This window comes from Halichoerus grypus, chromosome 14 (genome assembly GCF_964656455.1).
Source record: "Halichoerus grypus chromosome 14, mHalGry1.hap1.1, whole genome shotgun sequence".
NCBI lineage: Eukaryota > Metazoa > Chordata > Mammalia > Carnivora > Phocidae > Halichoerus > Halichoerus grypus.
The window spans coordinates 1,785,055-1,811,620 of record NC_135725.1 but is presented as its reverse complement, the minus strand read 5'-3'; the positions used below and the strand labels follow the sequence as shown (position 1 = coordinate 1,811,620).

The 26,566-nt window shown below is 40.6% G+C and overlaps 1 protein-coding gene and 1 pseudogene across 12 annotated transcripts in view; both read right to left on the bottom strand.

The window, feature by feature from the left end:
• Window positions 1-380: 380 nt before the first annotated feature.
• LOC118549377 (ribosomal protein uL24-like pseudogene) lies at window positions 381-1,577 on the bottom strand (annotated as a pseudogene).
• An 18,887-nt stretch (window positions 1,578-20,464) lies between these two features.
• Window positions 20,465-26,566, bottom strand: part of ZNF169 (zinc finger protein 169) — a 67,036-nt gene continuing 60,934 nt past the window's right edge. For 8 of the 12 annotated variants that reach the window (XM_078062147.1, XM_036113708.2, XM_078062148.1 and 5 more), the window contains one exon: window positions 20,465-24,069. In XM_078062147.1, the coding sequence (XP_077918273.1) occupies window positions 22,571-24,069 (1,499 nt within the window). In that variant the 3' untranslated portion in view covers window positions 20,465-22,570. The remainder of the gene's footprint in view (window positions 24,070-26,566) is intronic. The other 4 variants (XM_036113706.2, XM_078062152.1, XM_078062150.1 and 1 more) reach the window with 1 other exon arrangement.

The following is a 26,566-nucleotide window of genomic DNA, read 5'->3' as shown; positions in this document are numbered from 1 at the left end:
ACAGCGCGAGAGAGAGCACAAGCAGGGGGAGTAGGAGAGGGAGAAGCAGGCTTCCCACCGAGCAGGGAGCCCGATGCGGGGCTCGATCCCAGGACCCTGGGATCATGACCTGAGCTGAAGGCAGACGCTTAACGACTAACGACTGAGCCGAGGCGCCCCTTTTGTACTCTTCATCTTGTTTAGGACATGACCTTCAGTTCCTACTTAGATTATCTTTTTACTATATGTGTGTGTGTGTTTTATATATATGTATGTATTTTATATATATAAAATAAAAGAATGATAGATTTCATTAAATTTTTTTGTATCAACTGAGACAATCATGTCTTTATTTTTCATTTTGACAGTTTTTATTTAAAGTCATATATATGATTACTTTATTACTGCATTCTCTCAGTTATTTCTTCCTTATATTTGCCCTTTTCCTTTTCTACATGGCGAGATTTGGCTTTACCTTCAAGGATCTTTTTGTGGTCTTTGTCTAGTTTTAGTCTAGTGGTAACCACCTTGTGAGGGTGAATGCCCACACGGATGGTTGTGCCATTGGCCTTCTCTCACTGTACTTGTTCAACGTAGGTGATGTATTTCTTCCTGTAAACTTGGACTACTTTGCCAATTTGCTGACCTTTGTAGTGTCCTCACACAATCTGTACTTTATCATCCTTTCAGATGGGCATGGATCAAATGTCATACTTCGTCTCAGCTCTTTGGAAGAGGGGAAGACATAGTCTTGCATTGAGATGCCTGTTATGGTTCTTGCTCTGGTCAGAAGTCACAAAAGGATTGGAATTCATTTTGGCTGCTGGCACTTCAGCAATGGCCACAAAAGGGAAAAGCCATGTTTATTTTCTCCTTCATTCTATTAATGTCATGTTATACTGATTAATTTTCATATCTTGAAACATCTTTCCATTCCTGTGATAAATCTCAATTCATCATGATGGATAATCCTCTTAATATGCTGCTAGATTTGGTTAGCAAGTATCTTTTTGAGGATATTTGCATCTGTGTGTGAGAAATAGGGAAATAATATCTATGTTTCCTGTGATATCTTTATGTGGCTTTGATGCCAGGGTAATATTGACATCATGGAATGTTCCCTCTTCTTTGATTTTTTGGAAGAGTTTGAGGATTGGTGATAATTCCATAAATGTTTGGTAGAATTCATTTGTAAAGCCCTTTAGTTCTGAGCTTTTCTTTGTTGGGGGTTTTTGATTACAGATTGCATCCCTTCACTTGATATAGGTCTGTTTAGATTTTCTATTTCTTTGAGTCAGTTTTGGTATTCTTTTTCTAGGAAGTTGTTGATGTCATCTAAGTTATATAATTTGTTGGGATAAAACTGTTCATAGGATTCTCCTAAAATCCTTTTTCTTTCTGGAAGGTCAGTGGCAATGTCTCCATATTCATTTCTGAACTTATTAATTTGAGCCTTGTCTCTTTTTCTTGGTCCATCTAGCTAAAGGATTGCCAATTCTTTTTATCTTTTATAACATTTCTTTTTGAGCAGACCTACTAGTGATGAACTTCCTTAGTTTTTCTTTATGTGAATATGTCTCAGTTTCCCTTCACTTAAAAAATTCTGGTAAAATACACATAAAATTTACAATTTTAACCATTTTTAAAAGCACAAATCAGTGGCATTAAGTATATTCACATTGCTGTGCTACTATTACCACTATCATCCACAGAACTTTTTTCTTGCAAAACTGAAAATCTGTAATTATTGAACAATAATTCCACATTTCCCCCACCCCCAAAGCCCCAGCACACACCATTCTATTTTTTGTATCTATGAATTTAATTACTCAATGTACTTTATATTAAGTGGAATCATATAGTATATGTCCTTTTGCAACTGACTTACTTTACTTAGCATAATGCCTTGAGGTTAATCCATGTTGTAGCATGTGCCAGAATTCCCTTTTTTAAAAAGAAGAATATTAACTCGCATGTATATACCATATTTTATTTATCAATTCATCTAACAATGGACACTTGGGTTTCTTTTACCCTTTGGCTATAGCAAATAATTCTGCTATGAACATGAGTGAAAAAATGATTCTTCATGTCTCTAATTTCAATTATTTTGGGTATATAATGGGAAGTAGAATTAAGGGATAATATGGAAATTCTATTTTTAATTTTTTGAGGAACCACCACACTATTTTCCATAGTGTGTGCCCCATTTTACATTCCCACCAACAGTGCACAGGTTTTTCAGTTTCTCTGTGTCTTTGCCAATACTTGGTATTTGCTTGTTATTTTTTTCTTTTTTGTGGTAGCCATCTAGTGGGTATAAGGTGGTATTTTGTAGCTTTGATTTGCATTCCCCTAGTAATTACTGATGTTGAGCATCTTCTCAGGTGCTTATTGATTATATATATATCTTTTTTGGAGAAATGTTTGTTGAAACCATTAGCTCAAATTTTAAAGGTTTTTTTCATGTTGTTGAGATGTAGCAATTCTTTATATATACTGTTATTAAGTCTTTATCAGATATTTGACTTGCAAATATTTTCTCCCATTCAGCAGGTTTCCTTTTCCCTGTGCTTCTTGTATTCTTTGATGAAGTTTTTAATTCTGATTGATCCAGTTTATCTATTTCTTTTATTGCTTCCACTTTTGTGTTATATCCAAGAAGTGATTGATAAGTCCCACATCATGAAGTTTTTTCCCAACATTTTCTTCTAAGAGTTTTATAGTTACAGTTCTCACATTTAAGTTCTTTGATCCATTTTGAGTTAATTTTTATGTGATATAAGGTAACAGTCCAACTTCATTCTTTTGACTCTGATATTCATACAATTCCTGATTGTATGGTCTTGGCACTCTTGTTAAAAGTCATTTGGTTAGTATAATACTCTCTAGCTCCATCCATGTCACAGCAAACGGCAAGATTTCCTTATTTTTTATGTCTAATATTCCAGTGTGTGTGTGTGTGTGTGTGTATGTGTGTGTATATATGTAAATATATACCAACATCTTCTATATCCATTCATCAGTCGAGGGACATTTGGGCTTTTTCCATAATTTGGCTGTTGTTGAGAATGCTGCTGTAAACATCAGGGTGCATGATCCCTTTGAATTAGTATTTCTGTAGTCTTTGGTTAAGTAGTAGTAGTTGCATGTAAGTGTCAAATTGCTAAATTCTACACCTGAAACTAATATTACACTGTATGTTAAGTAACTGGAATTTAAATTAAAACTTTAAAAAAAATTGGTGATATATGTAAGGATTTATTTCTGGGTTTCTATTCTATTTCATTGTCTATATGCCTGTGTTTATGCCAGTACTATGATTTTTTAACCACTACAATTTTGTAGACTGGTTTGAAATAAAAAAGTTCGAGACCTCAAACTTTGTTTCTTTTCAAGGTCATTTGGTTTTGACAATTTAAGTCTATTAAATTCCATATGAAATTTCAGGTGGATTTTTCTTTTTCTGAAAAAATTGGAATGTTGAAAGAGATTGCATTTAATCTGTACAGTGTTGAAAGAGATTGCATTTAGTAGGCAATACTGACATATTAAGAATGTTACATCAATCTGTGAACACAGGATGCCTTTACGTTTATCGTTTTTTCAAGCCCAGCTAGTATATTCATAATCATTATTCTGAACTGTAGTTCCAACATCTTATATCCGTACTGATTATGTCCCTGGCAGTCAGTACTGCCTCTTGTTCTCTTTTTTGAGGTGAGTTTTTCTGTCTTGTTATTCTGTCCAAAGAAGAATAAGTGAAGGAGAGAACAAAATACTAAAATGGCAACAGTGACCCCAGAGAAATATACAAGAAACAAATCAGAAGAGACCCGAAACCAAAAAAAAAATAGAATATAATCAGACAGGTGAACAGAATAGAGCAATACACTGGATCCTGTGTATATTTTGGTCCATTTGTTAGAAAACTAGATCCCAAAATTGTAAAGAAAGGAAAACATATATGTACAAAAATAAAATTAAATACAATAAAAGGATAGAATGTAACTGCAAAAATGAAAATTAAAAGAGAAAAAAGAAGGAACATAAACAGGTGAACAGAACAGGGCAATACGTTATGTCCTGAGTGTATTTTGGTCAGTTTGTTAGAAGATACTGTATCTCAAAACTGTAAAGAAAGAAAAACATATATATACAAAAATAAAAAATACATGAAAGGATAGAATGTAACTATAAAGATGAAAATTAACAAAGACTTTAACAAAACAAAAAGAAAAAGATAAAAGGAGAATATGATCAGACAGGTGAAGAGAACAGGGCCATACACTAGAAACACACATATATACACAATATAAATCAAATACAATGAAAGGATAGAATGTAACTGTAAAAATGAAAATTAAATATTTTTTTAAAAGTTGATAAAATAAGAAATTGGTTGAAAAAGGAAAGAGAAAAAAATTAAAATTGAAAGGTTAAAGAATTGTGGGGGCACCTTGGTGGTTCAGTTGATTATGTGTCTGTCTTTGGCTCAGGTCATGATCCCCGGGGTCCTGGGATTGAGCCCTGCATCAGGCTCCTTGTTCAGCGGGGAGCCTGCTTCTCCCTCTCTCTCTGCCTGACACTCCCCTTGTTTGTGCTCTCTCTGTCAAATGAATAAAATCTTGGGGAAAAAAAAAGAATCATGGGGAAAAACCATGTGTTCTATATGCTATATTCCCCTAGTGCTGAAGTTTTGCAGTTCTCAGTGATTGGTAAACTTGGTCTTGGCTGGCTGTTCTTGCTGATCTTCTGGGGGAGGGGCCTGTTGCGTTGATTTTCGAGTGTTTTCCCTGGGCAGAATTGCACCACCTTTGCCAGGGGGCCAGGCTAAGTAAACTGTTCCAGATTGCTCTATATGGCTTTTGTTCTCTGAAGGCTTTCCACCCTGCTTTAGAGGATGAGAATGAAAATGGCGACCTCCCAATCTCCAGCCCTGGAACCAAGAGCTCGGGGCCCCACTCCTCAGTGCACCCTCAGGAAAAAATCACTCCTGTCTCCCTAGTCTCTGTCTGCACTCTGTGCTAACTCAGCCTGTGACTGAGTGTATCTCAGGTACGCGATCCCATTTCAAGTCTCCAAACCCTGCAGACTCCTGCAGTGCGTACCTGCACCACTCCTCCCAGGGAAGGAAGGGGGTTCTCACTGGTTCTGCTGCTTGTTGGGCCCCTGCTCAGAGAGCAGTCGCCTGACCGTGCCATGGTTCGCAGTTTATGGCAACCCCAAGCTGAGAGCCCACTCCTGGGCTCGCTGATTGCAGCTGGCTTTCCCCGCCCTGATGCCTGGGAACTCTGCAACACTCAGGCACCCCCGTCTTCATATGACCCTGAGGATCCTGACACCACACTCTCCCACCTAGGATTCCGCCCTGCTTCACCACCTGAGTGCCTTTCAGGCAGGGACGTCCCTCACCGGAGCTGACTTTCTGCTGCTATATCATTTTCTGATAGCTGGCTGACAGGGGCTCCCTCCCCCCATGGTTTATCTTCCCATATATTGCCTCAGATTCACTTCTCTGCACCTCCTACCTTGCAGAAAGTGGTCACTTTTCTATTTGTAGAGTTGCAGCTATTTTCTTAGATATCTGGTTGAGTTTGCAGGTGTTCAGAATGATCTGATAGCTATTTAGCTGAATTCCTGGGACCAGACGAAACTAAGGTCTCCTACTCCTCTGCCATCTTGGACTCTCTCTCCCGTAGGTTGACTTTTAGTTTTGTTGACTGTTTCCTTTGCTGTGCAAAAGTTTCTTATCCTGATGAAGTCCCAGTAGTTCATTTTTGCCTTTGTTTCCCTTGCCTTTGGAGACATGTCTAGCAAGAAGTTGCTGTGGCTGAGGTCACAGAGATTGCTGCCTCTGTTCTCTTCTAGGATTTTGATGGATTTCTGTCTCAGAGTTAGGTCTTGCATCCATTTTGAGTTTATTTTTGTGTATGGTAAGAAAATGGTAGTTTCCTTCTTCTGCATGGTGTAAGAAAATGGTACAGTTGCATTCTTCTGCATGTCCAATTTTCCCAACATCATTTGTTGAAGAGACTTTTTTTCCATTGGATATTTTTTTCCTGCTTTGTTGAAGATTAGTTGACCATAGAGTGAGGGTCCAATTCTGAGTTCTCTGTTCCATTAGTTTATGTGTTTGTTTTTGTGCCAGTACCATACTGTCTTGATGATTACAGCCTTGTAGTACAGCTCAAAGTCTGGAATTGTGATGCCTCCAGCTTTGGTTTTCCTTTTCAACATTACTTAGGCTATTTAGGGTGTTTTCTGGTTCCATACAAATTTTAGAATTGTTCGTTCCAGATTTGTGAAAAATGCTGGTGATTTTTTTGATATGGATTGCATTGAATGTGTAGATTGCGTTGGGTAGCACAGACATTTTAACAATATTTTTTCTTCCAATCCATGAGCATGGATTTCTTTGTGTCTTCCTCAATTTCTTTCATAAGTGTTCTATAGTGTTCAGAGTACACATTCTTTCCCTCTTTGGTTAGGTTTATTCCTAGGTATCTTATGGGTTTTGGTGCAGTTGTTAATGGGATGGATTCCTTGATTTCTTTTTCTGCGGCTTTGTCGTTGGTGTATAGAAATGCAGCTGACTTTTGTCTATTGATTTTTATATCCTGCCACTTTGCTGAATTCCTGTATCAGTTCTAGCAAATTTTTTGTGGAGTCATTTGGGTTTTCTACATAGAGTATCTTGTCATCTGTGAAGAGTGAAAGTTTGACTTCTTTGCTGATTTGGATGCCTTTTATTTCTTTTTTGTTGTCTGACTGCTGAGGCTAGTATATCCAGTACTGTGTTGAACAACAATGGTGGGAGGGGACATCCCTGTCATGTTCCTGACCTTAGGGGAAAAGCTCTTCAGTTTTTCCTGTTGAGGATGATAAGCACTATGGGTCTTTCATATATAGCTTTTTTGATATTGAGGTATGTTCCCTCTATCCCTACACTGTGGAGAGTTTTTATCAAGAAAGGATCTATATTTTGTCAAATGATTTTTTCTGCATCTATTGAGAGGATCATATGGTTCTTGTCCTTTCTTTTATTAATGTGGTGTATCACATTGATTGATTTGTGAATGTTGAACCACCTTGCAGCCCAGGGATAAATCCCACTTGGTTGTGGTGAATAATCCTTTTCGTGTACTGTTGGATCCTATTGGATAGTATCTTGGTGGGTATTTTGACATCCATGTTCAGCAGGGATATTTGTTTGTAACTCTTTTTGTTGGAGTTTTTATCTGGTTTTGGGACCAAGGTAATGAGTTTGAAAGTTTTCCTTCCACTTCTGTTTTTTGGGAACAATTTCAGAAGAATAGGTACTAATTCTTCTTTAGATGTTTAGTAGAATTCCTCTAGGAAGCCATCTGGCCCTAGACTCTTGTTTTTTGGGAGGTTTTTGATTACTGCTTCAATTGCCTTACTGGTTATGGGTCTGTTCAGATTTTCTATTTCTTCCTGTTTTCAGTTTTCGTAGTTTATATGTCTCTAGGAATGCATCCATTTCTTCCAGATTGCCTAGTTTGTTGGCATATAGTTGCTCATAATATGTTCTTACAATTGCTTATATTTCTTTGGGTTGTGATCTCTTTCATGATTTTATTTATTTGGGTCCTCTCTCTTTTCTTTTTGATAAGTCTGGCTAGGGGTTTATCGATCTCCTTAATTCTTTCAGAAAACCAGCTCTTAGTTTCATTGATTTGTTCTACTGTTTTTGTTTTGTTTTGTTTTGGTTTTGTTTTTAAATTTCTATTTCATTGATTTCTGCTCTAATCTTTGTTGTTTCTCTTCTCCTGCTCAATTTAGGTTAATCTGCTGTTTTCTCCAGCTCCTTTAGGTGTAAGGTTAACTTGAATATTTGAGATGCTTCTTGTTTCTTGAGGGAGGCCTGTATTGCCATATACTTCCCTCTTAGGACCGCCTTTGCTACATCCCAAAGGTTTTGAACTGTCACGTTTTCATTTTCATTTGCTTCCATGTATTTTTAAAATTCTTCTTTAATTTCCTGATTGACATTCATTTAGGAAGATGCTCTTTAACCTCCATGTGGTTGTGGTCCTTCCAAATTTTTTCTTGTGGTTGACTTCAAAATTTAATGAACTGTGGTCTAAAAATATGCATGGTATAATCTCAGTCTTTTTGTACTGGTTGAGACCTGATTTGTGACGCAGTATGTGATCTGTTTTGGAGAAGGTTCCATGTGTACTCGAGAAGAATGTGCATTCTGGTGCTTTAGGATGAAATGCTCTGTATATATCTGTGAAGTCCATCTGGTCCAGTGGATCATTCAAAGCCCTTGTTTCCTTGTTGATTTTCTGCTTAGATGATCTGTCCATTGCTGTGAGTGGGGTGTTAAAGTCCCCTACTATTATTGTGTTATTATCACTGAGTTTCTTTAATTTTGTTTTTAGTGGTTTATATATTTGTCTGCTCCCAAGTTAGGGGCATAAATATTTACAATTGTTAAGTCTTCTTATTGGATAGATCCTTTTATTATTATATAGTGTCTTTTTCATCTCTTATTACAGTCTTTGGTTTAAAATCTAGTTTGTCTGATATAAGGATGGGTATTCCAGCTTTCTTTTGATATCCATTGGCATGATTAATTGTTCTCTACCCCCTCACTTTCAATCCGGAGGTGTCTTAGGGTCTAAATGAGTCTCTCATAGGCAAATTATCTATGGGTCTTTTTTTTTTTTTTAATTCATTCTGGTAACCTATGTCTTTTGATTGGGTCAGTTAGTCCATTTACATTCAGAGTGAATACTGGAAGATATGAATTGAATGCCATTGTATTACATGTAGTACCTGTAAAGTCGCTGTTCCTGTATATTGTTTCTGTTCCTTTCTAGTCTTTGTTACTTTTTGTTTCTCTCTCTGCTCAAAGGGTCCCCTTTAACATTCTTGCTCGGCTGGTTTAGTGTTCACAAATTCCTTTAGTTTTTGTTTGTCCTGGAAATTCTCTCTTCTATTCTGAATGACAGTCTTATAGATAAAGTATTGTTGGCTGTATATTTTTCCCATTTAGCACAGTGAATATATCATGTCAGTCCTTTCTGGCTTGCCAGGTCTCTGTGGACAGGTCTCCTGCCAGCCTCTTGTGCCTACTATTGTAGGTTAAGGATTTTTTCTCCTGAGCTGCTTTCAGGATTCTTTCTTTATCTTTGCATTTTGTAAGTTTTGTTACAATATGTCATGGTGTTGACCTGTTTTTGTTGATTTTGAGGGGAGTTCTCTGTGCCTCTTGGACTTGAATGCCTATTTCCCTCCCTAGATTAGGGAAATTCTCAGCTATAATTTGTTCAAATAAACCTTCTGCCCCCTTTTCCCACTCTTCTTCTTCTGGGACTCCTGTGATACAGATTATCATTTTGGTTTATGGAATTGCTGAGTTCCCTAAGTCTACCTTCATGATCTAATCATTTTCTTTCTCTCTTCTTTTCAGCTTCATTATTTTCCATAATTTTTTTCTTCTATATCACTCTCATCTCTTCTGCTTCTCCAATCCTTGGCAGTGATTATATCCAGTCTGTTTTGCATCTGAGTTATAGCATTTTTTACATCAGCCTGACTAGTTTTTACATCATTTATCTCTGCAGCAAGTGTTTCTCTGCTGTCTTCTATGCTTTTTTTTCTTCAAGTCCAGCTAGTAGTCTTATAACTATTGATCTACGTTTTTTCAGATATATTGCTTATATCTGCTTTGAGCAAGTCCGTGGCTGTGATATCTTCCTGACTTTTGTTTTGGGGAGAATTCCTCTTCCTGTCATTTTGGCTAAGTTTCTATATTTTGAGTGTTATGAAAGCTTGTTATGTTTCCTGCACCTCAAAGTAATGCTATATTAAAAAGAGGTCATTCACTGTCCAGGGCTTGGCACTTCAGAAAGTGTTTCTGGTGTATGCTGTGTGCACTCTGCTGTTGAGTTTTGGCTGCTCTTTCCCAGTGGTCCATCTTCTACAGAGTTCCTCCTTGCCTGGGGAGTGTTTGGACCATTAACTAGGTTTACTTTATTTGTTAAGATAAGCTTGGAAAAGAAAAAAAAGAAAAAAGAAAAAAAAAAAAGCCTGATCCAAGACCAGAGAAAAGGAAAAGGAACAAAAAAGCAAAGAAACAAAAAACGATAGGCCTGATTCTAAAGAATAAGAAGGTGAAGAGTAAGGAAAGAAGAAGAAAAAAAAAAAAATCAAAAGCCTGACCCAAATAATAAGAGAAGGAAACAAACCAAGAAGTGAATAAGAAATTATAAGCCTGATACCAAAAAAAGTAAAAAAGAAAAATGTACACATATATAACAAAAGATTAAAAAATAAGAAATTAAAAAAATGAAAAACTTTAAAAAATGAAAAAGAAACCCTGGTCCTATTTCCACCAAAACTGAAGCTCACACGCTTTGTAGCACTCTTTAATCGGTAGACTTGGTACATGGCAGGGGCCTGTGTTGGTCTTATGAGGGAGTGTTCTTCTGGGCTGGCTCATAAATAGTGTTGCCCATGTAAAGATGACCCTGCCAGGTGCAGGGGGGGCAGAGTTTGGTGTAAGCGAGTCCAGCCTCCACTGGAGGTGCTGTGCTTCTCTTTGAAGTCTGATTGTGCTGGTGGGCAGGCGGTGGGAGAGGTGATGAAGGAGGAAGATGGCGTCACCCCGCCCTCTTGTCCCTGGGGAGGGCAATTCGTGGCTGCCACTCTTCAGGAGGCCCTCATAGAAAAGTGAATAGTCTCCTGTGTCCCGCGCTTTTGTCAGATCTCTGCCCTTAACCTGTCTGTGCCTGGGCCGTCAGCATGTCCGGCACCACAGATCTGCTGTATATTATCTCTGGCCAATGGCTAGGATTCAAAACTCTTAAATTTTATAGTGCCTGACAACGTATGGATCCATTTCCCTCCTCTGAAGGAGAGCCCTGTGGCACACCCGGCACCACCCTGTCCCAGAAAAGCAGTTGCACAGTGCGCATATGGTGGCTAGATTCTATTGTGATGAACAGCAAAAAGCTGTGACTGAGTTATCCATCGTCTGTGCACGCCTCAGTCCCCTACTCTGTTCTGTCCTGGAAGAGCAGTCACACAGCAGCTTGAGTCTATTGTGGCACACAGTGAAACTCTGCAATCAAGTTATCTGCAGTCTGCGTGTGTCACTGCTTTCTGTCAGTTCTGTCCCAGAAAAGCAGCCACTCGGTGTGCACATGGTGGCTTAAATCTATTGTGGCTCATAGCAAAAAACTGCTACTAGGTTATCTGATCTCTCTGCACACCTCTTTCCCTGCTATTAAACTCCACTCAATGGCTCCCAGCTGGCCTTTTGTCTTTGGAGAGGCAAATTACACTCCCCCAAATGTGCTCCAGGAAGGGGAACTTCTCTCCTAGTGTGACCCTAGGGGATCCCCTCACTGTGGCTTATTGTGCAAACCCTATGTGCTGCACTCTCTCCTGCTCTCTCCCTGACTTCGCTCCATAAAAAGGGTTCCCTCCCCTTCGCTGCCTTGCGACTTTCCTCTTCCCCAATTCACCACTCTGAACCTCGCATCTGCCATGTTCTCTCCCTCCAGTTGTGCAGTTTGTTTTCTTAATCCTCAGATTGTATTCCTAGTTCAAAATAGTTTCCTGTTGATCTAGCTGTGTTTGAGGGACAAAGCAAGCTCAGAGTCTCCCTACTCTGCCATCTTAACTCCTCCCTCTAGGTTTAGTTTTGATAGAAAGTTGTATACAAAAGCTTTATACATTTACTTCTCTTCCTGTACACAACTAAGTTATTGATGTCAAAATTTATATCTTCTTATATTGTGAATCTCTTAACATATTTATATATTTTTATTTTTGTCTATTCTATATTAGATTGATTTTCTCACCACTATTACAGTATTTCAGTAGTCTGTATTTTTCTGCATATTTACCTTGACCAGTGAGTATAACACCTTTATTTGCTCTCCTGTTGCTGTTTAGCATGCTTTCCTTTCAACTTGAAGAATTCCCTTTAGCATTTCTTGTAAGAAAGGTCTAGTGGTGAATGAACAACTTCAGCTTTTGTTTATCTGGGAAAATCCTTCTCTCTCCCTTGCTTTTGAAGGATAGTTTTGCCACATACAGTGTTCTTGGTTTGCAGTTTTTTTCTTTGAGTGCTTTGAGGGTATTGTCCCACTACCTTCTGGCCTGCAAGGTTTCCACTGAAAAATCTGCTCAAAATCTTATGGGGGACCCTATTCATGAAGTTGCTTTTTTCTTGTTGTTTTTAAAATCCTTTGTCTTTTGACAATTTGATTATAATGCTTCTTGGTGTGCAGTTCTTTGGATTCCACTAACTTGATTCTGTTAAGCTTCCTCGATTTGGATGTCCATTTCCTTCCCTAGATTTGGGAAGTTTTTGGCTATAATTTCTTTGAATAAAATTCAGCATTATGTGCCTTGATATTTGAAGCCATCAGGACTTCAAATGGCATACTGGCAAGTTCTCTCCACTCTTCTCTTTGTCTAACAACCCTCCTTATCAGAGACTAGGTACAGTGCCTTATTCATGAGAACTAGGTTTCAGTTCCCTGATAGCCCATAGAGTTACTCAAACAAAACAATAACATAATCCTGTGGAAACCAGAGGACTGCAAATCCTGTCTCCCATCATGGAAGGATTGGTGCTTTGTTTCTACTAGAATAGACACTTAGTCTATTAGATATGGTTTTGTCTTCAGTGCATGCGTTGTTTTTGCCAAAACTACCATATGTGGATTTACAGAATGTCTTATCCACCCTCATGGTATTCCATACAGCATTGCTTTTGGTCAAAGAACTCACTTCACAGCAGATAAAGAATGTGAATGGGCTAACACATGGAATTCACTGGTCCTACCATTTCCCCACAATCCTGAAGTAGTTGCCTGAAGTGAATTGGCCTTTTGAAAATTCATTTACAGTGCCAGCCTAGGTGGCAGTACTTTGCAGGGCTGGTGCAGTGTACTCCTAGCAGCTGTATATGCTCTAAATCTGCCTTCAGTATATAATGTTGTTTCTCCCACAGTCAGGATTCACTGGTCCAGGAATCAAGGGGTGGAAATGGGAGTAGCTCTACTCACTATTAGCCATAGAGATCCTCTAGAAAAATTTTGCTTCTACCAGGAGACAACAATAATTCTGTTGACCTGGAAATTGAGACTCCATCTCCCCCAGCCACTTTCAGATCCTCATGTCTCTCAATAGGCAAAAAAGAGATCACTGTAGTGGTAGGGGTGATTGGTCCTGAATATTAAGGAGAAATTGGGCTGCTACTACACAGTGGAGTTAAGGAAGGAGAGTGTCCAGAACATAGGAGATACCCTAGGACATCTCTCATGTCCTGTGATTAAAGTCAATGGAAAATTACAAATCAGGCAGAACTACTAATGGCCCATTGAGAAATGAAAGTTTGGGACACCTCATCTGGCAAAGAATCATGAGCTGAAGAGCTTACTGAGGGCAAAGAGAATACCGAATGGGTAGTGGAATAAGCTAGATATAAATACCAGCTACAACTACATGACCAATGAACTCTGTACAACCAAAAATGAACTAGCATTTCCCTACAAAGTTGTATCACATTAGGCAGAAGTATGACTTTGTTATCTTTATTTGGAGAATAAGTATGGTTTAAAGAGATGTATGTAGGTGTCAAGTTGACAAAGGGTGGGCTGTGATGGATAATTCTGTGTTAACTTGGCTAGACTATAGTACCTACTTATTTAATCAAACACAAATCTAGGTATTTCTGTGAAGGCATTTTGTAGATGTAGTTAAAACATCTACCATCAGTTGACTTTAAGTAGAGATTACTCTTAGAAGTATGGGTAAGCCTCATCCAGTGAGTTCAAGGCCATAACACCAAAACCTGAGGTTTCCCAGATAAGAAATTATGCCCTAAGCATGCTTACTTGCCTTTTTTTTTTTTTTTTTTTTTGCCTATTTACCCCTCTGGGAATCACGAGTTTATTCTTTATATCTGAATTTATCTCTGTATTTTGTTGTTTATTTGTGCTTCCAAGCATACTTTTCACTGGGTTTTCAGCCTGCTGGCTTGTCCTGTAGATTCAGATCTGTCAGCGCCTTAATCATATGAGCCAATTCCTTAATAAACACACACACACACACCTATTGGTTCTATTTTTCTGGAGAACTCTAATACACTGAAGTTTCTTTGCTTTCTGTTTCATTTAGTTTCTGCCATTAAATACTTTTGTTTTTTATGTTCTTTTTCCTTGAGCATTTACTTATTTTTCCAACTTTCTGAGTGAAATGCTCATTTACTTCCAATATTAGTGTCAAATAATGGTATCTTGGCTATTGATTTTCCTTTAACATTTTAGTTCTCTGTTTATGATATATATTGGGTTCATTGTTATAAAGTTATAAATGTTATTAGGCTTCCAGTATGATTTCATTTCTTGACACATGAATTAATAGAATTTTGTTTAGTTTTCGAAGCATAAGAGGCTTTTTCTTATTTGTAATTTTATTGTATTTTGGTCTAGGAAATGTTAACATCAGCCCCCAGATGTTCATTTTGTATTTTTGTTCATCTTTTATTTTTCAAGATAAGTTATATACATTAAAATTGTATGATTTTCTAGAATTCCCGTGCTGGGGAGTGGGCATATATGTTAGTACAATGTGTTCTATTTCAGGGATCCTGATGTTTTATGAAAGGGGGAAAAAACCCTATTTTTACTTTAGAAGTTGTGATAGAAGAGCTGAAGTTGGAAATGGGGAGTTTCTAATATTTGATTTCCCTCTGTACCCTGAACATTCTATGTTATGTCACTTATTTCTTAAAAAACAAACAAAAAAAATGCACAAAACCCTAAATGGTAGATATTATTACCAGTTTCAAGGATGACAAATATCTGTCCCTTGGATAGAATAAATATGAGTCATGTGCTTGGCTTGCAGGCATGTACACAGAAAACATGGCCTCCGATATCCTGAGTCATGTATCCATTTGTGCTGCCTCTTCTCTTCCTGGAGCAATTCTTCTGAGAGTTACTAGCACATTTCAGTCTGGTTCCTTCTGGAATGGAGCCAGGAGACCAGAGAGGGGATGGTGCTGATTGCAAAACCCTATCCCTTCCAGGAGACCCAAGAGTAAGTAGTGGTTTGCTGAGGAAACCAGAATCTTCTTACACAGACTGAAAAGATAGACCCTTCATTCTATGCTCAGCTGGGCCAACCATAGGCCAGGCCTTCAGAGCCTCCAAAAGATTGTGTGGATTTAATAGAAAAAAAAATGTGTCCCATCTTTCTACCATTTTTAAAAAAGAAGGTGATTGGAGTTTTTTGTTTCCATATGGAACAGAAGCAGCACCACAGTTGCTTGGAATAAGAAAGGCCTATTTTCTGTTCTGATCCCCCAAAACACACCACCACACAAACTTCCCTTGTGGCTTTCAGCTCTAGCCCTGGGAGATATAGCTAAGGCCACTGCACTTTATTGGAAATGTGGTGCTTATGAGGCCTAAGCATTTTTTTTCCTTTTTTTGGTAAAGTTTTGAGTTTATGTACAGTTATTGAAGTACTACTTATTGGTCTGAAAAGTTATTCAGCACAAGAGCAGTAGTAGATCTTAAAAGTTCCTGAAAAAGAAATCTCCAGGCCCAGATGGTTTCATTGGAATATTTTACTGAACTTTCGAAGAAGGATTATTAATACCAGGGTTATATAGTCTCTTCCAGAAAAGAGGAAGGAACATTTCCTAACTTATTTTATGAGGCCAATACTAACCTAATAGCAAAAGCAGACAAAGAAAATGTAAGAGTATAAAACTACAGACCAGTATCTCTCATGAAGATGCACACAAAAATTCTCAAAATTAGCAAATAGAACCTAACCATGTATAAAAAGAATTATATTATGAATTCAGTTTTCTTAGTGGTTATGTAAACACTCTGTTTGATCTAGAGTTTTGGGATGTGGTTTTTGAGGAACTGGTCGACTTCTTCAAAGATACAGAATTCATGAGAGTAGTAAAATTGTTCATAGCACTCCCTTACCACCCTTTTGATGGCTACCAGATCTGTAGTGATATCCCATTTCATTCTTGATTTTGATAATTTGTGTTTTTGCTCTAATTTTTGTCATTCTTACAAGAGGTTAGTCAAGCTTATTTTACTTTTTAGAGAAACAGCATTTTATTCCTTTGATTTATCTATTTTTCTGTATGAACTACATTGATCTTTCCTCTTTATTATCTCTATCCATTTGCTTCCTTTGGGTTTGTTCTACTTCTGAAGTTTCTTTAGGTATAAATTTGTTACTGGTTTGAAACATTTTTGTATGTATGATGTATTTACTGCTATATTTCCTCCTCATGGTGTTAGCTGCATCCCACAGATTGAGATGTTGTATTTCATTTTCATTCAGTGCAATATATTTTTTAATTATTTCCTTTGAAACAACTTCCTGTTTGACCCATGGTTTAGTATGATGTTGTCAAATTTCAGAGTCTTTGTAAATTTTCCTGTTGTTACTTATGTCTAGTTTGATTCGACTGTAAAGAATATACTCTTTATTATTTTAATTCTTTCAAATTTGTTGAGGTGTGTTTTATGGACCAGAATATGGACTGTCTTGGTGAATACTCCACTGGTGTTTGAAAAACAAACATATTCTGTTGTTTTTGGATGGAGTGATATATATGTCAGATCCTGGTGCTTGATTATGGTGTTCAGCTCTACTACATCCTTGTTGATTTTTGTTCTGTAGTTCTCAGTTGCTGAGAACTCAACAATAATGACGAATTTTCTCAAAATCTGTTTCAGCTCTATCAGTTTTTGCTTCATGCATATTTGTTATTTGGTTCATTCACAGAATTGTTATACCATCCTGGTGCATTGATTCCTATATTATGTAACACCCCTCTTTGTCTCTGGTCAGTTTCTTTGCTGTGAAGTCTATTGTATTTGATATTAATATGGGAACTTATGCTTTTTAAAATTAATGATTGCATGGTGTATATTTTCCCACCCTTTTTACTTTCAATCTACCTATGTCACTGAACTTAATAAACAGTGTATAGTTGGGGAATTTTTTTTAAATCCACCCTCACAACCTTTATCTTCTGATCGGTGTAATTAGAACCAGTCTTAAGGTAATTAATTACTGATGTGTTAGGGCTTAAGTTGGCCATTTTATTACTGAATTTAAATTTGTTTCCTCTAGGTCTCATTTTTCTGTTTCTCTTTTCTGTGGGTTATTTGATAAGATTCCATTTGGATTCATTCTTCATGTATTTTAGTGTATCTCTTTGTATAGTTTTCTTAGTGGTTGCTCTGGGTATTACAATACACATAAGTCCTTATCACAGTCTATCAGTATATTACCATTTGAAGTGTGAAAATGTTATTTTTGTTTAGGGCCCTTTTCCCATTTTTAAACGTGTTGTCTAGAGTATGAGGTGATAGTATAACTTTTGCTTCAATCATCACATGTAATTTTAAAAACATGGGTAGAAGAAGGGCCTGTTTTATGTAGTCATATTTGTGCTCTTTTCATGGTATTTTCTTGCTTCCTGATGCTCCAGTATTTCTTTTATTATTTTCTCTGTTTGAAGAACTTTCTTTTAGCCATTTTTTAAGGTCAGGTCTGCTAGCAACAAATTCTTAGTTTTCTTTCATCTGGGAATGTGTTTGTTAATTTTGCCTTCATTTTTGAAGGATGGTTTTGGCAGATATTCAGTCTGCAGTTAACAGTCTTCTTTCAGCACTTGGAAGAAAAATGTTATGCTACGTCCTTGTGACTGCCATGATTTCATGAGAAATCTGCTGTCATTTGAATTGGTGTCCCCCTATGGGTAATGAGACATTTCTCTGGGGTTGCTTTCAAGGTTTTTTTGGTTTGTTTTTAGATTTCAGAATTTTAATTATGATGTCTTAGTATGGACTTCTTCTGATTTATGTTATTTGGTGTTCACTTGGCTTCTTGAATCTGCACATTTGTTTCTTGCCAAATATGGGATGTTTCTGGTCATTTCTTCAAAATATTTCTTCAAAATATTTCTTCAAGTATTTTCTCAATCCTACTTCCTTTCTCATTTTCTGGGACTCAACACAAATGTTAGCTTTTTTTGTTCTTGTCGCAAAGATTTTTTTTTCAGTCTTTCTTCTCCATTGTTCAGATTTGCTAAATTCTATTAATCTGCCCTCAAATTCTACAATTACATTTTCTGTCATATCAACTCTACCATTAAGCCCATCCAATGAGCTTTTAAATTCTCTATTTTTTAGTTCTATAATTTTCAGTTGAACTTTGGTGTAACTTCTGTTTTTTTTTGTTTTTTGTTCTTGAGATCTTGTACTTTTTTCATTTGTTTCAAGAGAACTTGTGATTGCTCAAAGCATTTTTATGATGGCTGCTTTAATATCCCTGTCAAATAGTTCCAGCATCAAACTTATCTCAGTGTTGGTGTGAGTTGATTATCTTTTCTCATTTAAGTTGTGATTTCCTGGTTTTTGGTATGATGAGTAACTTTCTATTGCATTCTGCACATTTAGCTGTTAAGAGACTCTGGGTCATATTTAAACCTTTGATTTTAGGAGGCAAAACCCTGTTTTTAGGTTAGCTCCCAGATCGCAGCCCATGATCCAATGACAGTATAGCTTTCAGAACTCTTGCAATGCTGTTTAGGTCTACTTGGCTTATTTGGTACCACCGTTCCTTCCACTTTTTCCGGCTGGTGTTGGGAGTGTGGAAGGAGTTCTCCAAAAACAGGCTGCTTGGTGTCTCTAGATAGGGGAAGGGATGCTCTGGCCCAAAAGGGAAGCAAAAGCTTCACAGGTTGAGCTGTTAATGTGTCAGGATCCCCATTTCCAGTGCCTCCTGGCAACCTGTTGTCTGCCAGTAAGGGAGATGGATCTCTTCTTGGGCTGGGCAGTTTAGCAGGGATGTCCTTGCTGGTGCCACCCAGCTAAGTGTCTTGCATCTAGATGGGGAATCTCAGGTCTCTAGAGATAAAGAGTACTTCCTGGAACAGGTGTTTCTGTGGCAGGACCAACCCTCCCTGGCTATGTTGGGTCTAGGTTGGGGAGGGGAGTCTCAACCCTGTGAGAAAAGAAAGCATTTCCCTTAATCATTCCCACCTGCTGGTGCTGCTGGGCTCACCTGGTGTCAGCAGGACTTCTGTTCCATCCAGGGAGGAATGGACCTACCTGGGCTGTCTTTTGGTAGTTTGGGAGCCATAAAACACTGGGCCACTTTGTTCTGTGGGGTGGGGGATGTAAGCAGCACTAATTACAAGGTGCGTTCTCCAGGAGATAGAGCTTAATTCCCTTGTCTTGGAGTATGGACTGGACTTACAGATTACTTCCAACTAATGGGGTATGGAAAGAGAAATAGTAAGTTTATAGTGGAGAGTCCTGGTAGCCACCACTTTTACAAAGTGACCAAGGTTACATCACCATGAATAAATCTTGTTGGTATCATGTACCCTTTGATATGATATAGTAAGGATATTTCACTTCTGTGGTATTCTAGAAAATCTATAATGCAAATCTAGTAATGAGAAAATATCAGACAATTCCAAACTGTGAGGTGCTATAAAATATTTGACCAGCTCTCTTTAAGTGTCCAGGTCATGGATGACAGAGGAACTGTCATAGATTGGAGGAGGCTAAAGAGACATGAGAATAAATGCAATATGGGTTCCTAGACTGGATCCTAGATCACAAAAAGGACAATAATGGAAAATCTGAATAGTTCCCAATAGTGCTGTCCTAAAGTTAATTTCATAGCTTTGATAAAAACACTATGATAATGAGATATTAGGAGGGAAAAAAAATGTTACCAGTTGGCCATTGGCATTCTCCTGTAAGCAGCAGACTGCACTTATTTGTATACTTACTCCTGATCATGTCTCTTGCCCACTTTGTGGCATTTCTGGTCTTTTGATTTTTGAAAGTTCTTGTAAAATGGGGATATTAACACTTTATTTGTGAAATATGTTAGATTTTCCTTCCAGAAGGAAGGAAATTTGTCTTTTGGTATTACTTTTGATATTTTTGACATGTAAAATTTTGGGGTTTTTGTGTGTGTGTATTAATCTTTTATTGCCTCTGGATTTTAAGCCAGGAAAAACCTCTGGGCCTGGGGAAAAGGACAAGGCCTATCCTGGGCTGGACACTTGTCAGGCTCTGGGGATCCAAAAGTGAGAGGCAGGCTAAAGGGACAGTACTTTGGACTGGGTATAAAGACAGGTGCTCTAGCTCCTCTGACTGGAGGATTAGGGAGGGTCATGGAAGAAAGGCCCCAAGTCCTCAGGCTGGATCACTGGTACATGGGTGTGGCTAACAGGATGCAGGGCTGGGGGTACAAGAAGATGCCTCTACTGGCATTGTTGGAGGACCTAAGAAAGGGTGATGATGAGGGCCCTCCCCACACACAGGGCCACAGTTAAGAACAAATAGATAGTGATCCTCCATGTCTCCTGAGGTTCAGGACCATGGGGTTCTTGACAGCTGAAGGAATGAGGTATATGATCAGGTTCAGCTTTGTAAGGAAGCAGTTTATTAAACAGACCTGGGTGTGGAGGAGGGCTTAGAAAGCAGGTGTGTCCAACACCCCCACCCCCACCCCCGCAACACACACACATCCCTGGCCACTGAGAGGACCAGCATGCTTCCTGCATTCCACTTCAGGAAAGTGCAGCACCGCCCAGTGCTTCCTGCTGGCTTCACACTCCTGGGAAAGAAAAGATCAGGACCCTTTATGGCAGGAGTTGAGGGCCAGGTAGGAATTCGGGGAGTCCAGAGGGCAGTGTTATGAACTAAATTTCCCCCAAAAAAAGTCCATGATGAAGCCCTTTCCTAATGTGACAGTATTTGGTCCAGGACCTAAGGAAGTATTGAAAGTTAAATTATGTTGTAAGGGTGGAGCCCGGATCTTACAAGAGTAAGGGACACCAGAGTTCACTTGCTCTCTGGCACATGTGTAGGGGAATGGCCACATGAGGAGAAGGTGCCACCTGCCAGCCAGCAGGCAAAGTTCAGTAGGTCAGGGCGATCTTGGACTTCCAGTCTCTGATTTTGTTATGGCAGCCCTGGTAAAAGAATATACAGTTTTGGTACTGAGTGGTGTGCTACTATAAATATGAAAAACTATGGAGGTGGTTTTGGAACTGGGTGGTGGGTAGAGGGTGGACGAGTTTAGAGGTGCTTGCTGGAGAAAGCCAGGGTTGCCTCAAGGAGACTATGGTAGGAAAAGGGGAATTAGAAGTGATTCTGCTGTGGCCTCAGACAGAAATGTGGAACGTTACTGGAAACTAAAGGAAAGGCAATCCTGATTATAAAGCAGCAAAGAATGTGGCTGGGTTGTGTTCCAGTGTTTAGTGGAGGATCAAAATCTTAGGTGACAGAAGTGACGAATTCTTAGCTGAGGAGATTTCTAAGCAAGGTGTTGAAAGGTATACCTGTTTTGTTGCTCCTCCTAGAAATATCTGAGGAGGGAGGTAAACTGAAGGAACTGTTTAGCAAAAAGGAGCCAGAACTTGAAGATTTTGAGAATTCTTAGCCTATCCATATTGTGAAAATGAGAAAGCCTGTTCTAGAGAGAATACCAGTGGTGTTGTTGGACAGTCATTTGATAAAGAGATTAGTTTGGAACCAGCTGATGCTCAGTGGGAACTACGAGGCTGTACTAAGGATGGTACAGACGGGACACAGCAAAGGCCGGCTGTCAGACTTCTGTGCTGCTACCCACCGAGAGGAGGAAACAGTGACCCTGACAGTGAAACAGATCAGCTGGTCTGACATTCCTGTGGTGGGCCTGGAGAGTGAATGCCTCCATGGTCTCAGGGGGTTGCATACTGCTGCCAGCCTGCTGCTGCCACCTCAGCAGGACCAGAGGGCAAAGCATCCTACCAGACATTATTCTCAAGCCTGTAAAACCTAATAGAATTTGCTTGCTAGGTCACAGATGTGTTTGGGACCCATCAATCTTTTCTTGTTTCCCCTTGTGGAAAGGGAATGCAAATTCTACATCTTTGGTAACTTGCCTGGTTTGCCTCAGGATGAAACATATCCCTAGCCTCACCCACACTTGACTTACATGAGATTTTGGACACACTCAATGCTGGAATGGGTCAACACTTTGGGAGCTGTTAAGAACATGCTGTGGATGTGAGAACATGAATTTTGGGGGTCCAGGAGGCTGTTATGGACTGAATTGTTCCAAATTCCTATGTTGAAGCCAGAACCCACAGTGTGACCTCGTTTGGTGATAGAGTGGGGCCCTAACCCAGTAAGGCTGTTGTCCTTAGAAGAAGTGCACAAAGGCCATGTGAGGACACAGTAAGGATGTAGGCCTCTGCCAACGGAGGAGAGAGGCTTCGGTAGAAACCAAAGTGCACACACTGATCTTAGACTTCCGGTCCCAAGAACTGTGAGAAAATTGTTCTTTGGCCATCAAGTTTGTGGTGTTTTGTTATGGCAGCCCTAGCAAATTAAAACACATTGCTAGCACATAAAGTAAACCATAAATCAACTATCTTCCAATCACTGAAAGAACACATTTTTTCCTCCACTGCATTTGAGGAAAGTGGAACATCTCCTAGTGCTTTCTGCCATCTTCACACTCAAGAGGAAAGGAAAGGTCAGGAGAGCAGCTCTTGAGGTGGGAGGCGATGGCCAGACTTGGTCCTCCTGTGTCTGTGAAGGTGAGACTTCTGGCTAAAGGCTCGGCCGCATTCCCTGCACACATATGGCTTCTCTCCTGAGTGGGTGCGCTGGTGTCTGATAAGGGCTGACCTGAAGCCGAAGCCTCGCCCACATTCACTGCACACACATGGCTTCCCCACCGAGTGTGCCCTCTGGTCAGAGGTGAAGTGAGACTTCTGGCCAAGTCCTTGCTCACATACTCCATACACATCAGCCACCTCCTCTAAGTGTGTCCTCTGGTGTCTGGTGAGGAGTGACTTGAAGCCAAAGGTACGTCCACACTCCGGGCACAGATAAGGCTTCTCCCCTGTGTGCGTCCTCTGGTGTCTGATGAGGGTGACCTTTTGACCAAAGCCACGCCCACACTCCGGGCACAGGTAAGGCTTCTCCCCTGTGTGTGTCCTCTGGTGTCCCATGAGGGAGACCTTCTGGCTAAAGCCACGCCCACACTCTGGGCACAGGTAAGGCTTTTCTCCTGTGTGCGTCCTCTGGTGTCTGACAAGGGTGACCTTCTGGCGAAAGCCATGCCCACACTCAGCACAGACATAAGGCTTCTCCCCTGAGTGTGTGACTTGATGACTGAGGAGCAGTGCCTGCTGCCTGAAGCCACGCCCACACTCAAGGCACAAGAAGGGCCTTTCGCCCGAATGTGAGCTGCGATGTTGGAGGAGCGATGCCTTCTGGCAGAAGCCTCTCCCACATTCAGGACACACAAAGGGCTTCTCCTCCAAGTGTGTCCTCTGATGCAGGATGAGGGCAATCTTTTGGCGAAAACCTCGCCCACACTCCTGACATTCAAAGGGCCTCTCCCCAGAGTGTATCCTCCTGTGGTTGGTAAGTGACGACGTGTACCTGAAGTGGCGCCCACACTCCCGGCACACGTAAGGCTTCTCCCCTGAGTGTTTCCTCTGGTGGATGGTGAGGGAGGACTTGCGGCCGAAGCCTCGCCCACACTCCCTACAGCTGTAAGGCTTCTCCCCTGAGTGTGTCCTTTGGTGCTTGGTGAGGTCTGACTTCTGACAGAAGCTTCTGCCACATTCAGGGCATACATGATGCTTCTGGAGGCTCAAGAAGCTAGATTTGGTACCAAGTCCCAGTCTGTATTTTCCACACATGGTTGCCTCAGATGCTGCAAGGCCTGCCTCCTCAGGATGCCCAGCTCTGTTGCGTTCTACCCAGTCTACTGGCCGGTCCTGAGAGGGTCTGAAGAGCACCCTGGAAACCCCACTCAGCCGGAGTCTCCCCTCTGTGTCTCCATCGTCTGCTTGTTCACTTGAGCAGTTTGGAGCTTCCATTGGGATGGGGCTTCCTGCGTATGAGCTTGGGAAGATCTGAGGAAGGTGACCACACAGCACATACTGTTCGAGGAACTGGGTACTGGAAAAGGTCACTGGGCAGGAATGGCCCCATGGCCGGAATTCTGTCCCTGGTTCTGCTGGAGAGAAAATGATGGTCAGAATCACCACAGGCACCTTGTGAATGGTTGGCTCCACCTGCCCAACAGTCATTCCTCAGCTGTTCCCGCAACCAAGACGTCCTTTACATACCTACCTTCCATCCCTCGCTGACACATTAATGCATATCTTATTGCAACACAGAAGACACGCATGATGAGCCAGCTCCAACTACCAGCCCAGCAAGAAAGCATCATAGGCAGCGTGACCCTATAAACTGCTGCCATTAGAGTTACACATTTTCCCCCCAATACAGTTTTCTGCAAGCCAAAGCTAACGCAAACATTATCCACAAATATATGCTTCCACTGAGAAACTAGGTGACTCATGGGGGAGGCAGTGCAAGATGGTAGAATAAGAGGACCCTAAGCTCACCCAGTCCCATGTTTACAACTAGATATCACTCATATCCAAGTCTGTAAACTGGAGAGTGATCTGAAGACTCACAAAACAAACTCCATGACTCACACTTGAGAGGTTATGAAGGGCAGAAACAGTGGTTGGAAGCTGCCGGAAGGATGGAACTGTGGTCATGGAAAGGAGAAAGCACCATAGAGCCCACACAGAGCAAGCAAATCCCTGTAATGTCTGGCCTTGAATACCAGAGGGGCTGAATTCTGTGAGTTTGTATAACCAGTGGGATTTGGAGCTTTAAAAGTCAGCCACCTCAGTGCTAGGCAAGTGATAGCCAGAGCCTGCCCCTAAAGTGACAGCAGCCCAAGGAGAGGCAACATAGAAGCGACAGCCTGCACAACGGGAGGGAGATCTGTTTATACTGATTTCAGAGCATGTTGGGGGACTTCTCTGGGAACAAAGGAGCTGACAGGTGCCATTTTCCTCCCCACCCCCCAGCACAGAGGGCCACCCGTGGGACACGGGGCTGCACAGACACTTGCTACCTAACCTGCTAGCAGTGTACCACACCCCTGTATTCTCCTGAGGACTTGCCCACGCCAAGCCGGCTGGCCTCAGGCCTGGGCTTAGCAAAAATTCTGTTAATGCGCTGTGCCTCTGTGGCCGCTGCATTTCTTTGGGGGATCTGGATTAGGACTAGCAGCTCATGCATGCCCTGCTCAGCTGCTGCACACCTGAAGCCGCTGCTGCTCCTGTGCACTTTATCCCTGGCTGCCACCTTGCTTTGGGGGATCAGCCTAGGACTAGTGGCCCAGTGCAAATTTTGCTGACATTGTGCATGCCATGCCCTACCACCATAGGCTCCCAGCTGCCATGTGTCCATTGATGGCCACCTCAGCTGCTTGAGTTACCCCAGGCCACTGCTGCTAATGTACACTATGTCCCTGGCGATTACCACACTTTGGGTCACTAGTCCTAGGCCAGATTCCCCAATGCAAATTTTGTTAACACCACCACCCTACCCCTGAGCTCTCCTATGGTCACTCCCCTTCAGAGCCAGCCTACCTGGGTCTCTCTCACACCACAGATAGCAATAGAGTCAGTGCAGAGTCTGGACTGAAAGGAAAAGCTACTCCAACACAATAGCAAGATGCAGGCAACACACATAGGAGACCCCTCTAAAGCACCAGGTCCTGGTGAACAGGGAACACTGCAGGGGCACTGCTTTCAAGAGGAGATGTAGCTGAGTTTCCTAACACACAGAAACAGAGTTAGACAAAATGAGGCAGCAGGGGGAGTATGTCCCAAATGAAAGACCATGACAAAAACACAACAGGAGACCTAAACAAAACAGAAGTAGTTAGAGAATTTAAAGTAATGATCATAAAGATACTCACTGGACTTAAGAATGAAGGACATCAGTGAGACCCTTGAGAACTCAATAAATGAAACTAAACTACAATGGATAGAATAAATAGTAGGCTACAGGAAGGAGAGGAATGTATTAGTGACCTGGAGGATAGAGTAATGTAAAGCAGTCAAGCTAAGCAGATGAGAGACAAATACTGCATAGAGAATAGACTTAGAGACCTCAGTGACTCCATCAAGCATAGTAACATTTGCATCTACTGGGATCCCAGAAGAAGATAAAGGGGGGAAGAGAAGAAATTATAGCTGAAAATTTCCTAAATCTGGGGAGGGAAAAAGAAATTCAGATTCAGGAGGCACAGAGATCCCTCAACAAAATCAACCCAAGGAGGTCCACAGCAAGACACACTGTAATTAAAATGTCAAGAAATACTGGTAAAGAATTTTAAGGTTGTGGGCGCCTGGGTGGCTCGGGTGGTTGAGCGTCTGCCTTCAGCTCGGGTCGTGGTCCCGGGGTCCTGGGATCGAGTCCCGCATCGGGCTCCCTGCTCCTTGGGAGCCTGCTTCTCCCTCTGCCTCTCTCTCTCTGTCTCTCATGAATAGGTAAATAAAATCTTAAAAAAAAAAAAAAAAAGAATTTTAAGGTTGCAAAAGAAAAGAAGACCTACATACACAGGGAAAGCCCATAAGGGTATTAGATTTTTGCAGGCCAGAAGGGAGTGGCATGATATATTCAAAGTGCTGAAAGGGAAACTT